General features: G+C 39.6%; 2 protein-coding genes across 7 annotated transcripts; both read left to right on the top strand.

Annotated features, from left to right (window-relative positions):
* The first annotated feature begins 97 nt into the window (after positions 1–97).
* On the top strand, positions 98–4,214 carry LOC137969891 (probable endonuclease 4). The gene is made up of 2 exons (XM_068816295.1): positions 98–946; positions 3,699–4,214. The coding sequence occupies exons 1-2, from the start codon at positions 155–157 to the stop codon at positions 4,086–4,088; spliced, it is 1,182 nt and encodes a 393-aa protein (XP_068672396.1). The 5' UTR covers positions 98–154; the 3' UTR covers positions 4,089–4,214.
* Positions 4,215–5,916: 1,702 nt separating this feature from the next.
* LOC137970803 (uncharacterized) lies at positions 5,917–16,168 on the top strand. Of its 6 annotated transcripts, none has more exons than XM_068817376.1 (3): positions 10,058–10,193; positions 11,647–11,758; positions 13,143–16,168. In XM_068817376.1, the coding sequence occupies exon 3, from the start codon at positions 13,145–13,147 to the stop codon at positions 14,243–14,245; it is 1,101 nt and encodes a 366-aa protein (XP_068673477.1). In that variant the 5' UTR covers positions 10,058–10,193; positions 11,647–11,758; positions 13,143–13,144; the 3' UTR covers positions 14,246–16,168. The 6 variants fall into 6 exon arrangements, with proteins under 6 accessions (XP_068673475.1, XP_068673473.1, XP_068673477.1 ...); XM_068817377.1 differs by lacking the exon at positions 10,058–10,193 and adding an exon at positions 10,874–11,166; XM_068817374.1 differs by lacking the exons at positions 10,058–10,193; positions 11,647–11,758 and adding an exon at positions 5,917–6,632.
* The last annotated feature ends 519 nt before the right edge of the window (positions 16,169–16,687 follow it).

Here is a 16,687-nt window from a genome sequence, read left to right as displayed (position 1 = left end):
CAACGGATTGAGCACCCGCTTACCATCTTACCTCCAGTCCTCCGCGCGTCTGAAGTCCTTGAGGCCCTGAGCAGCCGCGCCCGGTAGAATCTTTTACTTGCCCCAGTCCTTTGCTGAGATTCGATAAGTAATGGCGGCTTCATAGCTTTTCAAAATGAGACGAAGTGTTCGTTTGGCAGCTAAAGCTGTCAATGAAGTTAGTCCAAAAGGCTTCAATCCAATATTAGGAGAAAAATCAAGAGCTAAATCAAGCAAAGGGGAAAAACGGACGGAAAAAGAAAGCGAATCTAAGAAATACACCAAACGAAATAGAGAAACCAGCACATCTTGCGACGAAAATGAACAGAAAGGAGGCTCAATTGACTGTTCTGGAATCACTGACCAGAAAATAAAACGCAAACTCAAGCGAGCGAAAACCGCAAAAGACGACAACGAAGTTACGGTGAACTTAAATGAAACCAATACCATTCAGCAGCCAGTCTTTCAAGGGAAGCTTGTTGGAGCACATGTCTCGATAAGTGGAGGTATCCAAAATGCTGTCTCTGAAGCGCTGGCGATTGGTGCTAAAGCGTTTGGCTTGTTCCTTAGGTCTCAACGACAATGGGTGAGCAAACCCCTAGAGGAGAAAACCGCTGAACTGTTTAAAGAGGCTTGTGTACGAGGTAACTTCTCCCCAGATGTCATTCTTCCTCATGGAATTTATCTCATGAACTGTGGGTCCCCTGATGACGGAACACTTGCAAAAAGCCGCGAAACTCTTGTAGATGAACTGAAGCGGTGTGAAAAGTTGGGTCTTACACTGTACAATTTTCACCCTGGGTCCACATGTGGGAAAATCACTGTTGAGGAATGTCTTGACAGGATAGCAGAGAGCATCAATCAGGCACACTCTCAGACAAATTTTGTTGTCACTGTCTTGGAAAATATGAGTTGCCAAGGAAATACAGTGAGTAATAATGATTAAATAATAACTAGCAAGTATTAAGTAATGTACCAGTCAAATAGAAGCTTCAACAACTCCCCCCCCCCCCCCCCCTTCCTCAGGCAACCCCCTGGGCATTTGAATTTTTGGAAAATTTTTGTTCAAATGCCCCCTTCCCTGGGCCAAAAAGCTGTTCAAATGCCTCATCATAGGTCCATTTCAAGTGATCAAACTCAAACGCCCCCACCCCCGGGAAAATTACCAAATTACTGTTTTAACTTTTCAGTAGCTTCTATTATGCTTTTGAAGCTGTGTATGTAAACATGGTTTAATAAACAACACCAAGGAGAACCAGGGCCCTACTACATGGCACAACGCACAAGGAGGACAGGTAACAGGTATAAATATCCAAAGAGAGCCAATAACAAAACCTACATATCAATCGTCGCAAATGTATTAAAATATTCATAAATACACCGGGTCAGTCAAAGCAATTGACCTCTATAAATCGTATCCCGCGACGTCGTTATTGCATTGAATTATTGTTTATATTGTAAATACACTTTAATATATTTATATATTCAAAGATAATATAAATTGATTCTTAATATCTTCAATTAGTATAAATACACAAGTGATTATACAAAATCGCACGCTCTCATTGGCTCGCTATCTCGGATTATCAGCCGATAATCACCTTGACGGACAAAATGGCTGCCAGTAGTCATTTTGCCACTGTAAGTGAAGATGATTCTGCTTTGAAATGTTTTTTTTTTCTCTTTTTTGAAATAATCACCTGTGTATTTATACTAAAACAATTATTCACCAAAGGCTCAGGGATTATTGGTGAATATTCACCGATAATCACTTCGCCTTTGGCGAATGATTGTTAAATATGGAACAAGTTTGTGTAGGCCTTTGCTTTTCAGCCAACCAGCCACGAATGCGGAGTCTTTACCTTTTGAATGCATCTAAGTTTGTCTCCGCCATAATATATAAACCCACGTGGGAACACAACATGAAATCGAGGCTAGTGATCAAATTCCCCACCCCCTTCAAGTGATGATCAAATGCCCTGCCCCTGGGAAGACTAAGATGATCAAATTCCCTCCCCCCAGGCAGGAAGAGGAGTCAGATGCCCTGGGTACATGGGTATGCGCGGGGGTGGGCAATGTTGAAGTATCAATTTGACTGGTACATAAAATGGAGGTAAATAGTGCTGGATGATCATTGAGTCCTGTAAGTTGAAAATCTTGGACAAGCTCCTTCTTTTTGGTGAGTAACACTTTGTCTAATCACCTTTAATTTAAGCAGAAACAACAACAAACCATTCACTTGTCTGGTATATTCTATGAAGTATTTGTGCCAATTAATTTAAAGCCTGCTTATGGGCTCACCAATGCATTGAATGGCCCATGGTTGACAACTGGGGTTTTTCTCCTATGTTTTATATATTTAATTTTTCAAGCACTTTATTTAGCAACGGTATCTAATACAGAGCACATTGAGACATATGATTGGTTGGCCACGGTATGTGGCAGCTACTTGTGAGTTTTGAGCCATGTGAAAGCCATAGCCCCCTGCAAGAACAGTTCTGATTAATTCCATAAATTAAGTCTCCCAGAATATTGCACTTTGGATGCATTTATGGGAGTCAAGTTTTCCCACCAGTGGGCCATCCTGCTCTCCAACTTTCCCCACAGTGCTTACTCAGGCATTGTCCCCTTCCTTCTTCTCCATCACGGGGAGTGGGGCAGAAGGGGGAGGGCTGGAGTTTGGTAATAGGACTGTTAGCTTATTGCAAAATGTGAACAGCCAAGAAGGTTTTATTTCCATGAAATTATGTACTTATAGAATTAACAAAAAAGGTCTCAAAATTGTATGCAAGCAAGATAATTTGTTACCTGGGAGGCATTTTGATAAGTATCAGAAGTTTGAAAGTTTTCAAAATTGCATAAGTCGTAGCCATGTGCAACTTTCAAAACATTACGAGTGACCATAAATCATGAAATGCATGATGAAGGTCACACAATTTCTTATTTATTATGTACTCAACAAAATTTATCTATCGCTATGTTTCCATAGCAACGTTTGTGTCACACTTTTTAACCTTCATTGCACTTTTTACAATAACTGTCTGAATGCTCACACGTTCATTGGCTAATTTTATCATCAACAAGAGTACACACAGATAAAATTTCAATTTATTTGAAAGTCTGTGCAACTCTCGAACTGCCTAGTTTTTAACCAATGAAATTTTATTGATTGTTGTTAGTAGCTAATCAGAAAGCAAGAAATGGTATTGCCAATTTTTGCGTCAATTTGAATAAAATTCATGTTAAGTGCATCTTTTCCCCTCATTTTCACCGGCTCGGCAGTTAACCATTTTGGGGTTTTGTACTGTAAAAAACAAATTGACGTCAGTTTTTTATGCATCTGTCCACAGCCACTCTGACAATATTATGACGCAATTTATCATCAATCGACAGACACATAAGAAAGTGACATAAATTTGTCAACTGTAACTGCGTTTTCATCGACCAATCAGAAACGTGTTATTCTGTTGAATCTATGATAAGTCAGCTTAACAATAATTTGATAATTTATTCATTGGAAAGCTTCTTCGGTAATGAACTTGTCACTATTTCCTTCCCTCAGTCCTTTTCCTTTTATGGTGTAATCAATGGTTTACTTAGATTGGACGGAACTGCATTTGGTTTTGGTAATAACCGGTTATTCAATACCACTTGTCTAATCCACACCTGTAATTGTACAGATTGGTGGCAAGTTTGAAGAACTTCGAGGCATCATTGACCGTGTGAAGGACAAGTCTCGAATGGGCGTGTGCATAGATACCTGCCATGCCTTTGCCGCTGGATATGACATTGCCTCAGACGAAGGTTTCGACAAAACGATGTCGGAATTTGAATCTGTGGTTGGGTTGAGATACTTGCGCGCAGTCCACCTGAATGACTCTAAGGGAGAGCTTGGCTGTCATTTAGATCGACACGAGAATATTGGTAAGGGCAACATTGGGATTTGTGCATTCAAACGATTAATGGATGATGCGAGATTCAACGGTATTCCAATGATTTTAGAAACTCCTTGCATTTCTGAGGACACTTATAAGAAAGAAATCAAACAGCTCTATTCCTTTGTTAGATGAACAGATCAGACAGGGCTGGCGAAATTCGCTACTCCAATGAAATATCTTTATTTTTTGAAATAATAACCTGACTTGTCTTGGAGGAATATCTTAGATGTGACTGAAAATAAACTACAAATTACCTTGTTGATTTTTTCTCTCATATTTTTATAGCGATAGTGCTTCTTACCTTTGGGGTTTAACTTTCCATCGTTGTTGGAGTCAACGAATTAACGTGTAAAATCTTCGTCCGTCCGTCTTTCTTATTTCAATTTTTTGTTGTCTTTGTTTACTATGTTTAGGCCCGTTTTAAACGTCGCATTTCGCATGTGCCGAATCTAATGCAAACGAGTGAAAACAATAGATTTCTCTTCTTTGCATTAGATTCGGCACATGTGAAATGCGACGTTTAAAACGGGCCTTAAAGTTCAAATTGTTAAATACAACACCTTACAAATTCTGTTCCAAGTTTGAAAGGAAGAAAAGGTGACATCTATCAGTATTCTTGTGCGTTTTCACATTTTTAAACATCATTATTAAAAATTGTTTTGCAAAAATTAATGAAAATCACTAGAAATAAGCGATACTTATTGTAAATTAGCCTTTCCTTGTCATAATAGGAATAATCTTTTCAATTCATTGTTTTTTTGTCGTTTTTTGCCACATTACATCAGGAACATACATACAAAATTACAACAGGGACAGACTAGAGCCCAGCAAATGAAGCCTTTATCCGATAAAGGTTAATGTAGGCTACACTTAGTCCTTCAGTCAACCCTTTCCCGAGTATATTTATTTTTAGAACGGCCTTTTTGCTCGAAAGTGTCACATTTCCACGGTGAAATCAGCGTTATGCGTGTATGTTAGCCTTCGTAGCTCGCGTGGCGCGAATGGAATAAGCCGCAAGGAGAATAAGGAGGGGCCGCGCTGTGAATAGCGCCCCACCTCATTCTCAGCACGGCTTTGCCGCTCGTCAATTTGAGGAAACTAGCATAATTTTCCCTGATTTTTAAAAAGTAGCACTGCTAGCATAATCGGTACATATTGATAAGCCTGAGACCATTTTTGTTCAATGTTTTAGCCGCATTTGCGGTTTGGTAATAGAGAGAGAGCCTCCCTAGAAGGCTGGCAGTCTGGCACGAGATGACGGGACAGGGGGCGCTTTCCTTTAGGATAGACCAATTCGGCTAACTCAATGTTGTACCCAATTCAAATCCTCTGGGAATAAAACGTTTTGTTCCAAGAATTTCCATATCATTTAAATTTGAATGCTTCATTGTCATGCAAATTCAACACACAAAGAATCTTAACCCCGAGAGATTTGAATTGGGTACAACATTGAGTTAGCCGAATTGGTCTATGGGAAAACCGGGGAGAATTTTTCGCTTAAAGGGACAGAACCAACTACCTCAATCAAAATATGGAACGAGACAAGCGTGTTCCTTTTGAGACTTTCTTTTCTTTTTTTCTCGAGAGACTGGATACTAATAATATACGTGGTGTAACCCTCGCACAAAACGAGAGCGCACAAAACGTCCCGAGAGCTGTCTTAAAACTTTTGTTTAGGCCTAATTAGGACTAAGGTTAGCTTTTATGCATGTTTAGGATACTTTCTGTATTCTTATTAGGCCTAATCAGAATAACAAAGATGGCTGCCGGATTACTTCATAAGTAGTAATTCTCACCCGCAGTTGTGCGGCTACGAGCTATAAAAGCATCCGCGTGAATTTAGTTTTAGAATACAAAAACAAAACGTCCCGAGAGCTGTCTTAAAACTTTTGTTTAGGCCTAATTAGGACTAAGGTTAGCTTTTATGCATGTTTAGGATACTTTCGGTATTCTTATTAGGCCTAATCAGAATAACAAACATGGCTGCCGGATTACTTCATAAGTGGTAATATTCTCACCTGCAGTTGCGCGGCTACGAGCTATAAAAGCATCCGCGTGAATTGACTATTTCGTTTGGGCAGCTAAACACCGTGTCCGCTATGTTTTTTCTTTTTTAAAGGAGCATGGTACTAGTAGGACAAAGCAAATGGAACAGGAATTTCCGTTCATTCCGGGAAAACCGAGTAAAGAGGAATACCTCTTAAGGTATTCCTTTTTTCCCGAAAAAATTTCAGTGGAAAATTCTGTTCCATTTGATTTACCACCGGATCAAACGGATTTTCCGTACAAAGGGAAAGCGCCCAGGAAGTTTGCCAGATGTTGTTGGTCACAGTACCTCTCATTTGCAAGTTTGCCAAATGGCCGGCGTCAGCCACTCCGCCCGATAACTTGCAGCGAGAGACCCAATCTCGTACCCAGAGTCCTCGGGCTTTTTGGCCAGCGGGTGAGCGCCCGTAGAGACTCTGGGATAATCGACTTCATTTTCCCAGAAAACGTGGGTTCCGGTCTCATAAAGTATGCTTGAGTTTAACCGGAAACAGAAAAGAGAAAACCGTAAACAGTAGAAATGGCGGGTTGAAAGTGTTCGAGAAACAAGAATTTTAGCCTTACACACAAAGAAACTGATCATTGGCTTGCTGTAAAGAGCAAGTGAAGATGAAACCTCTGACGCTTTCGGTAAGTGTATTTTTAGTGTTTCAGCGTACACTCCATCGTTCAGAATGCCATCGTGCAAGCAACACGATCGACAATTTTTTTTGTGGAAACGACACAAATATCCTCTTCTTCTACAATTTGATGTTTCCGTAATTCTGAATGGCTTCGGCAAGACCTTATTCCACGGATTTCTCCTCACTCTGGGTACGAGATTGCGAGAGACCATATCAGAACCAGCAAACATAGCCAGGCACCGTTGCCTAAAGACAAAGAAAACAAAAGACAATAGGACACAGGAGCTTGTGACACCAAAAAAGTATTGCTACACAATCATGATACGTTTTTTGGACTTGCTTCGCTCATTTTTCCAAAAGCATGGAATAATTTTAAGAACAAGTGGCATAATTTGGGCAAGAAATGGGCACTGCTAGTAACATAATACGCTACTTACACTAGCACAATTTATAAAAGCCCAGGCGCAAATCGAGCTTATGTTTTTTAGCTACGACCTATTCAAAAAAAAAATTTAGACAAACATTTTGGCGCGACGTTAACAAGATAAATAATTTGTTTGGGGTGAAAAAAAGACGAGAAAACGAGTACACTTGGAATGCAATGACGAACAACCGAAATTAAGACAAAACAGTGGAAAGGCAATCCACCTTAATAAACGATGGTTACGTCAGTTTGTTTATGCACATCTGTCATACCCCATGTGTTTCCAAAATGTGAATACATTCTAGACCGATGGATTCGCTGTTTCTGTGTAAGATAATTTAAATCTGGGGAATACGTTCAGCTTCTGGTACTCGCTCGTCCATACTCCCACGAAACTAGCGACTCGCACTTGAATATCGAGTTCGAAGAGAAATAGAGCTTTTGATTGATTGTTGATATTTTCGCGTTCGTTCCGCAGAGATCAGAGCAAAGCAGAGACCTCTCGCAATCTAGTTTCGATGTTTAACAATTATAGAGGACGAATAGGCCATTACGTACGTGTCTCCTACACATGAATTTTAAATTCTGCCATATTGTATCACAAATTCAAAAAAACATCACGTACGGCACGCACGTTTCAGGCGACACAGATGTGTTTGGGAAGTAAGGATTTTGGCGTTATGCCCGAAAAAGTCAATTAATGTTATTTATCAATGATTTGGTCCACAGTCACAAGAGGTCACGCAATTCACAGGTATCGTTGACGTCACCCATTGTCATTAATGTGCTAACCAGAGCCCCATTAGCTGTCGAAACAAAAGGTGTTTTGTTCCTGTGGTTGACAAATTTGAATAACAAAGGCAATGTTTGTAAACAGATACCTTCCCTATTGCTGAGATGAACGTTCAGTTGTTTGTTAAATCAAATTGCACGACCGGGCGTCCTGCAAAATTAATGGATCGAAACAAATAACAAATAAATTTCTGCCGTTGTTTCAAGATATTACCCCTTTGAAAGAATGTTTGCCCACGTTGCAAATATATCTAAACAGGAACAAGGTGGGAATGTGGGCTGCCATTAGATCCACGCCAATCATTCCAGGCTTCTAAATATTCGCAAACATTTCGTGACTGAAATACAAGCAATAATTCTGCGCACGATCCGATCTTTGAAGACCACTAGGTCGAGTAAATTTTGTATAGAATATTTGAGAAACGCATACATTTTTGTCAACTCTAAACAACGCCAACAATTAACCTTTAACTCTAATGTAGTGTCTGACTATTCATAAAAGAAAAATGACCTCATTTGCACTTCACATGCAGTTGGCGCAGGAACATAAATAGGGTTTGTCGGATGCAATAAACACTTTCCGGGCGTTAAAATTTCTATTGATTATTTGAGAAACCCAAATTTTAAAGTAAAAAATGGTGTCTTTTCTTGTATTCCCCAGATTGTGTTTTTAAGAGCACCCCAATTTTTTTCACTGCCATTTACTTCTACAAAATTGCTTTAAAAGGTTTCAAAAGATGTGTCATTGATATCAAATGTGATCAAACCACTTTCTTATTCATCAGTTCAGTTTCGAGTTACGAGCAAGATTTTTTCAGCATAACAGAGAGACAAATAGCGTCTTGTTACTTGGTTTTTAGAACTGTAGATTTCCATTGTTAACTTCGTGGTTGAAGTAACCGGGGAAGCTATGCTTGGTATTGTCCCGTGAAGGAGAAATTGAAACACTTATCGCGTATCTTCTCACTAAGGAAGTTCTGTGCTCATGTCAACACGTACCCGATGGAGTGTTTTTGCACTGCATTTTCAATTTTCGAGGCGGAAAGTAAAAAGATAAGTGATTAAGTTATTCTAAGTGATTTGAATGATCCGGCGGAATGAAAAATTTGTTTTTCATTTCTTATCAAGGAGATTTCATCCTGTGCACGTCTTAACTGAGACACCAGAATCACGTAGTCAGATTGCAAAAAGGGTCGATTGAAGATAACATTAAATTTACTCCAAGGAATTGATCTCCCAGCCCCCTGCAGCTTCTTCACCCCCTCAGTATAATCGGAAAATCCCATATCAAATTTCACTTCATCAGTTACCGGCCTTTTTCTGATGAAAAATGCTCTTGATATATTGTGAATATAACAAGTTTGGAAAGGTGTTTTGGACGAAATGAAAGTCGAGATGAACGCATCACGGAGTCCCGGAATACAAACAATCTAAATACTAGTAAAAGGTGACAAAAACATTACTTCTAAGTATTGTGTTGCGTAAGGAAAACTCACATCCCGAGTGGAAAAGATTATTTGTAAGTACCGATCTCGAGGGGTCAGAGTTTCTAAACTGTGGGCGAAAACTAGAGACCTTTTACACTGAAATGTTCAAGTGATCTGCCACATTATGGCACACAATGAACTTACTTATCCGCTTGATTTGTTGTGTTTCCAATATTAGACGACGTGATCAAATGGAACATCCTGCTGTTCTCTAGCGCTTTAAAATTCATGTTGAATTCAAAATAAATTCTATTTTTGTCCGCTTTGATAAAAAAGGGTGAGTCCAAATCAACCCTGTCTTCGTGATTCTCACGTCAAATAGCATGAAAAAAAAATGTCAGAAATTTCAGCTGTGCTTTTTTTTCCTGCACAGAAATTTCAACAAATGCGATATACTGCGCAATCAGAATCTAGGTAAAATGATTCTTTTGTGCTAAAAATATCTAAATTTCAAAACAAATGGGTCTAAAATATTCCAGTCCATTTACGCAGCCTCTTTCCGGAAGCAACTTGCGAGTTCAATGATCTTCACGATCAGAGAGCAAAATCTTTTTGACATGTTACAGCAAGATTAAGTCCCTAAACCTGTGACTAACTAAATAAGAGTGTAAGTGCAAAGAAAGCTTTATGAATAATTATTGAAGCGAAAAATTGATTGACCTTTCTCCTTATTAAAGTGGGTGGTCTTAAAATAACCTGTCAATTCCATATTGTTCCGCCTGTCGGTAGATGCCAAGATCTGTAAATTAAAAATATCCAGTTGTTCTCGTGTTCATCACGTCAACATTTCATTTCCAAGCAGCAGGCAAGTCCTGCTCACAGGGAATGTCAACGGTACGCAAAGACAGTCAAGAAACAGTCCAAGGTAAAAAGACATTTCACCATTGTTTCGCTTTTACTTTAATGGACTTCAAAGTTAGGCACGTGCTGCAATTTCACGCATGAAATATTTTCTCGGGGTTGTCGTTAAAAATCTGTTAAATATTGTTATTGTTTTGTTCCTTGCGAAATTAGCTGCAATTCAATGCACGGTATCAAGAAACATCATACCAAACTGAGAAAATGTAAAGTGTATATCGAGCTTGATTTCCCGGCGACACTGCATTTTTGAATACACCAACCACCCAATATTTCCATATACATTGAGCGAGAGAGAGAGAGAGAGAATTAAAATTTTGTCGAGAGTAGTTTGCACAAAATTCTTCTTGTCCATGGAAATTTAAATAAATACTTAAGTATTCCGTAACCTTTGCCGGCTCTATTCAGAGATCGTCTATCCCTATATCTTATAAATGATGCAATGCACTAATATGAAAAGACTCAAATATTTAAACTAAAAACGCCGGTTTGCTTGCATAATCTGCAGATCTATTGTTTCGTTTCCGAAAAGACTGGTCGATATTTACCCTGCATCCACAGTTTGAACTAACAAGTTATAATTTCTCTTTTTGTTATTTCTTGTTTGTCGTCGAGCCTTTAAGTAAGCTTATGTATTCATCTTGTCAGATGGATGCCCTTGGCATCGGCAATCTCAAACAAAATCGAGAGGCTGTCTGCATTCAGTTTCTCATTGTTCCTGACTGCATTTTTACAAAGCCTTTTCTTAGTTATTGTTATGCAAATCTGGAAAACTGAGCAACTCTGTCCGAGCACACAACAAAAATCGCTTGAAAATATGATTTACAGGTCACGACAACAAAATTCACGAGATGTTGTTGATACACATTCATTTTTCAATGTATCTTTATTATCGGAGCATGTCAACTCGCATAAGATATATTATCATTGAATGAAAACAAGAAAGGCAAATTAGCTTTTATCTTCTTCGCCAGCTGCAGGTACGTATATGATTGAATGTGAACTTTGAGAACTCTGCAATTGCACGTATTTTAATGCACACATATATAAATCTATCTAATTTCATGTCTCTGACCTCCGGGTTAAAGTATAATGCATATCCACTGCGTATCGCATTAATAAGCAGGAAGAAATATGAACTTCTTGTTTTACAGTGTATTTTAGGAATTCTTTAGGCATGCGTTAATTAATGTCAACCCTTATAATTATGAGGGTCGGCCAGGGTTTTTGGGTATACGGTATACAGGTGCTTTTTAAATCGGGTATACGGTATATTGCAGCTTAAATACGGGTATTCGGTATATCACTTTCTTTGAATTTCAGGTATACAGTTTACAATGCTTCCATTAATTTTGGGTATATTTGGGGGTATTTTGGGGTATTTTTGGCCAATGTTTTTTCGGGTTTACTGGGTACACCACCACCTCCCCTGGCTGACCCTGCCTTATCCTCTTTTCTAGCCTGGGACCATTCTCCGCAGTTGGGGTTATGGAGGGAATAGAAACGTGGCGAATTTTGTGTTCAAGGGGCAGCTGAACAACGTACAAGTGCAGGATCCGGATCTTGGGAGATGTAACCAGTCAATAATTTGTAGAGTAAAAACAAAATAACAATGCAAGGCTGGTTGTACGGCTTTGAGGATAACACAAAAATATATATCTTCACAGCCGAACAACCATCCTTGCATTATTATTTTGAATTTTTCCCACGTTTCTTTTCACTCCATAACCCCAAATGCGGAGCCTGGTCCTAGGCTACCTCTTTTCAAAAGGTTTTGATCGATGGTATGTATGAGCCGATTCACTTTTCTTCGACATCTTTTTTTGCTGCTTTTTGAGGCCTTCGAAAATAAATGAGCGGATTGACGGAATTCATAAAAAATATGATTGTGTTCCTGCCACTTATTTATTGTCAAATTTCATTTGAAGTTCATGAAACGGTCATGATGATGTGCAAATACTTTAACGTCACCAAGCACACAAGCTTTCGCTGGAGATAGACATGAAAGGAGTGTGTGCATATCATGCGAGCATCACGAGAGCACCAACGTTCAACAAAACTTTTCACCATGAAATACTGGAAATTTCTTGAATCTTACACGACTATGACGAATCAATTTAGTACAGTTGCGCGCTCTATACATTGTCGCAATATATACCGTACGCGCAAACCTAGTAGCCGTTTTTGACTAAACATGACGCGTCAAATGCCAACTACTCTAAGGACTGTGTTCAGAGAAAACTGTTAGTGACAAGGTGCACTACTTAACAATTATTCGCCTCAGGCTCAGTAATTATCGGTGAATATTCACCGAGACGAAGTCGAACATTTCAACGCGAAATCATCTTCACTTACAGTGGCAAAACGACTACTGGCAGCCATTTTGTCCGTCGACGTGATTATCGGCTGATAATCCGAGATAGCGAGCCAATGAGAGCGCGCGATTTTGTATAATCACCTGTGTATTTATACTAAACCAAGATAACCAGGCGTTCCTTTCCAGGGTTGGTTATGTTAATTTTAATTTTTTAGTTTGGGCCTTTCAAAATCCTCAATTATAGTTATACGTATCCATAGTAACAAGACCGTATCCATAGTAACAACCGCGGCTGCAGTTTGCTGCAAGACTGAACAAACTTTATTGCTCGGAATCAAGTGTTGATGACGTGTTGAAACCGTTTGCCCACCACCACCCCAGCAGTCAACATCGCGATCCGCCCCACCTCTCAGAGTCGTGTATTTCAATCCCCGCAGTTCCAATATATGAAAATTTGATCACTTTTCTATGCCTTTCTTCTTACAATCTTCAAGTCAACGGGGTAAATCCTGTATATTACAGGAATTCATGAAAACGGAGCTTAATGGCCAATTGGTTGATCGCTGAAGTATTCATACGTTAATATGTCTAAAACTATCATCACTTTGTTCTTTTTAATACTGTGCTTTTGTCTTGCAGAAATGAAGGTTATCTCCAGCAAATTGGTAGAAAATAATGGTCTCGATGAAGAGAACAGTTTGGGACAAGCCGACCGTTTCTATGATAACCTTAGTTTTCCTCTACGTCAGAAAGATGTAGTTTCAAGCCCGACACCTGCATCATTTCCGTACACTGCACAGTTGTCTCGCTCATATGTTCAGCAAGTAAGCAGTGTAGCCTGGCCTCAAATCAAACATGTTCGCCTTCGCTCAAACTCGTTTCCATTCATTAGGCGATGGAGTCCATTGCCCCGAGTTTTGGAGGAGGATGAATCATTAGATGAAGCCCCCTCGTCAGGAACAATCCCGTGTGTATCTCAAGTATCAGTTCAGAAAGTAAACTGGGCGGATGACAACCTCTCGCAGGAATGGCTTTGTAAAATAAACTCACTAAGATCAACATTGGTCTTGACAGCTGATTGCCCGACGACCAAACTGAAGAAATTTCGACCTCGTTCCCACTCTTTCCCTTTCGTGAAGGGCCCCAGTTCACTACCTTGTGTAGCTGAAGAGGAGGAAATCATAGGAGATGAAAACCCTAAAATGGCAAATCTACAGATCTCGCAACAGCAGCAGCAGCAGCACCCATTTAGCTTGAATGACAACAAATTCCCGCAAAACATACTGCTTAGAATTAACTCGCTAAGGAGAACTTTATCAAAGAAGGATCACTGTCCTGAACCGCAAGGATCTTACAAACTGGAAAGGCCACCTACTGAAACTGTTATCAGTCATAAACTTCTTGATGGGTTAGACTTTTCACAGCGAAGTAATGTTACGGATTTTGAAAGAAATGCCGGACACGTGGGAAAGAAAATTGAACAGGCGAAAATTTCTCACATCCGAAAGCCAGACTCAACCTACATTTCACTGATAAGCGGCTTTACGCATGAGAAATCGAAGCAAACGGGTGCGCAGTCAAGGGGAGCTGATCCTGAAATGCAGAGCGGAAAAAACTGTAAGAAGCTAAAGTGCATTGCGTTTTCCCCAAGCAAACTTTTTTGTTCTTCAGCAAGGTACGGCAAGAACCTTCGCCAACAAATATCAAATAGTTCAGAATATATTCCGCATATGGGATGCTAAAAACAGATATGCAGTGCATTAGATGAGAAGTCCTTCAAAGCTGCGGTCCATTTGATTACCAGTGGTATAGCGATCATGATTGATGACAGCAATAATCACTTTTGTACTGAAAGTGATGTTTCATGTTAACCCCCTTGAGTTATATTTTCCGATGTTGACTCGGGGATACTCGGAAAAAATCCGAGTGTTCCTCGGCAGGAGTCGAACCTACGACCTTTCGATTGCTAGTTCGGATACTCTACCACTGAGCCAGGAGCATGCAAACTGGTAATCGGAAGAGTTCGACTCCTGCAAAGGGGCACTCGGATAATTTCCGACTATCCCCGATTCAACATCGAAAAAAAAATCTCTTAATAATCAGTTTATTGAAGTCTCAATTATTATACAATTACATTTATCTGAGCACAAGTGCTCTTCCAATTTAAGAACACCGTAAATCGAACCAAATCAAAAGAGATTAAAGTAGATCAAATCAAATACCACCTCAGAATATTAATTTTATGCACAAATTACCTTGAAAATTGAGTGCTTCAAAAAATTTCAAAAGAGCCATCTAACACGAATTTCTCTATTTTTATTCGAGTCTTGTGAGATTTCCCTTTAAATTTTAGGAAAAAAGTTACTACTAAAGTTGAATGGATTATTCTGGGGCCATCAAATAGTATTTATTCTGTAGATGTCTGGAAAAGTATTATAGTTTTTGTCGTTGTTGACACAATTTTTTTTTTTTTTGGGGGGGGGGGGGATTTTCCGACAGAACGAATTGTATTTCGCAAGCATTTTTTTACTTTATACAGTAAGAGCCAGCAGAAAGCTTTGGGGCAAATTGCAGCACTCATTTCTTAACGAGTTATACGTTGTTTTGCTAGTATGCCTGTGCTTCAAGGCCGGTCATTTATCGACCGTATAGCGTGTGTCATCGCATTTAGATTATCTCAAATAACTTGGCTCCAGTTGTTTAAAGGCCGGATAACTTTTGATAAGTCACTGTCCGGCAGTTCTAATCTGTACTGAGAAAGATTTTTGGCATTTGCTCACGTAACTATGAATATGCATTCTCAAAGCACGTCACTCTAAGGAAAGGCATGTACAAAGACATATAATGGTCAACGTTTGACTTGAAGTTTATTTGATAATCTGGATAATGCCTTATCCACTGGATAAAGTGGGGTCACCTTGCAGCTGGCATTGAAAGCTCTGTCGATAGAGCTCGTAGAGCAATGCATTCTGGAATCGCACGGCCATAGGTTCGAATCTCGTTCAACCCTGGCTGGATTTTTCAGGATGTTTGCAACTACTTGAGATACTTATCTAAATGCGATGATCGTTCTAACTGTTATTTCAAGAAAAGATGCAGTTTTAAATTTATAGAAAGTTACGTCGACGCATTACCGACTGAACTTTGTGCGGCCTCTGTCTGCAATGACATCTGCAATTATTACTGAGACTCTCTAGTCTTCTGGGATAAGGACGATTATAAAACCGTAGGCCACGTCTCACAACCCTTCAATGTTCATAACGGTGTGGGACGTATAAAAGAACCCACACACTATTTGCAAAGAGCAGGGCATGCAGTTCCCGGTGTTGTGATCTGCCCTCTGTACATCATGGTTGGGAGGGTCAGTGTTCAGAGGTGTTAGGGAGCTTAAACATGCGCGTTTTTGAGACTCGAACGGCAACCGGAAGAGAAAATTTCACGTGCCATGAGAGTGGTATCTGCCAGGTTTTTATACTGATCATCTCTAATGGAGAAAAGATACTTGACAATATAAATGTGGTTGTGAAAGGACAAGTTAAAAGGGAAAGCAGCTCACTTCTGGTTGCCGTCCGCGTCTCAAAAACGCGCGTGCTTAGGCTGCCTATTAGCTACACCAAGCCACTCAAAAATCCAAGGGTGAAGAAAGATGTGATGATGATGATGATGATAAACAACTTCAAAGGAGATGGAAAGATCTCATTTTGGCATTGATGAAAACAATCCAATCCCCTTCCCCGGGGACCCAAAGGGATTTAAAACCAACTTGAGAACAACAGAAAAACGTTAAGGGATACACAACACTGCACAAACCCCTGAGGAATTACTAACTTACTCAAATCAATGTCCGTTTCGGTGGAACTTTCTTGAGGGGAACGAATGAGGCAGCGCCATTGCAACATCGCTCCTAGTGTCTCTCTTCCCTGGGAACGTTATGCATTGCCCAACACACCCTTATAATTGCACTGAATGCGAACAGTTTTATAAAAATATGAATAATGCGACATTTCAATATCAATGAGACAGATTATCTTTGAGTGGATGACCTATGTTTTCCTCTGTGATTACTGTACTGCTTCGTAAATAGAACGCGTTTGCTCATATATTGAGATAAATTAATTTTCTGGATAAAATATTTGAGAAAAGCATACAGATACAAGCTTATTTAACCATGAATGTACAAATTT

Source organism: Montipora foliosa, chromosome 9 (genome assembly GCF_036669935.1).
Source record: "Montipora foliosa isolate CH-2021 chromosome 9, ASM3666993v2, whole genome shotgun sequence".
NCBI lineage: Eukaryota > Metazoa > Cnidaria > Anthozoa > Scleractinia > Acroporidae > Montipora > Montipora foliosa.
Note: the sequence above shows the minus strand (reverse complement) of the source record. Positions and strands in the feature narration are given on the sequence as shown.

Excerpts from the sequence above, each read along its gene's own strand:
- LOC137970803 (XM_068817372.1), top strand. The coding sequence starts at position 10,154 with ATGTCAACGGTACGCAAAGACAGTCAAGAAACAGTCCAAG. Across the intron at positions 10,194-13,142 it reads CAGTCAAGAAACAGTCCAAG|AAATGAAGGTTATCTCCAGC; the intron begins GTAAAAAGACAT and ends TTTGTCTTGCAG.
- LOC137969891 (XM_068816295.1), top strand. The coding sequence starts at position 155 with ATGAGACGAAGTGTTCGTTTGGCAGCTAAAGCTGTCAATGAAGTTAGT. Across the intron at positions 947-3,698 it reads TGAGTTGCCAAGGAAATACA|ATTGGTGGCAAGTTTGAAGA; the intron begins GTGAGTAATAAT and ends GTAATTGTACAG.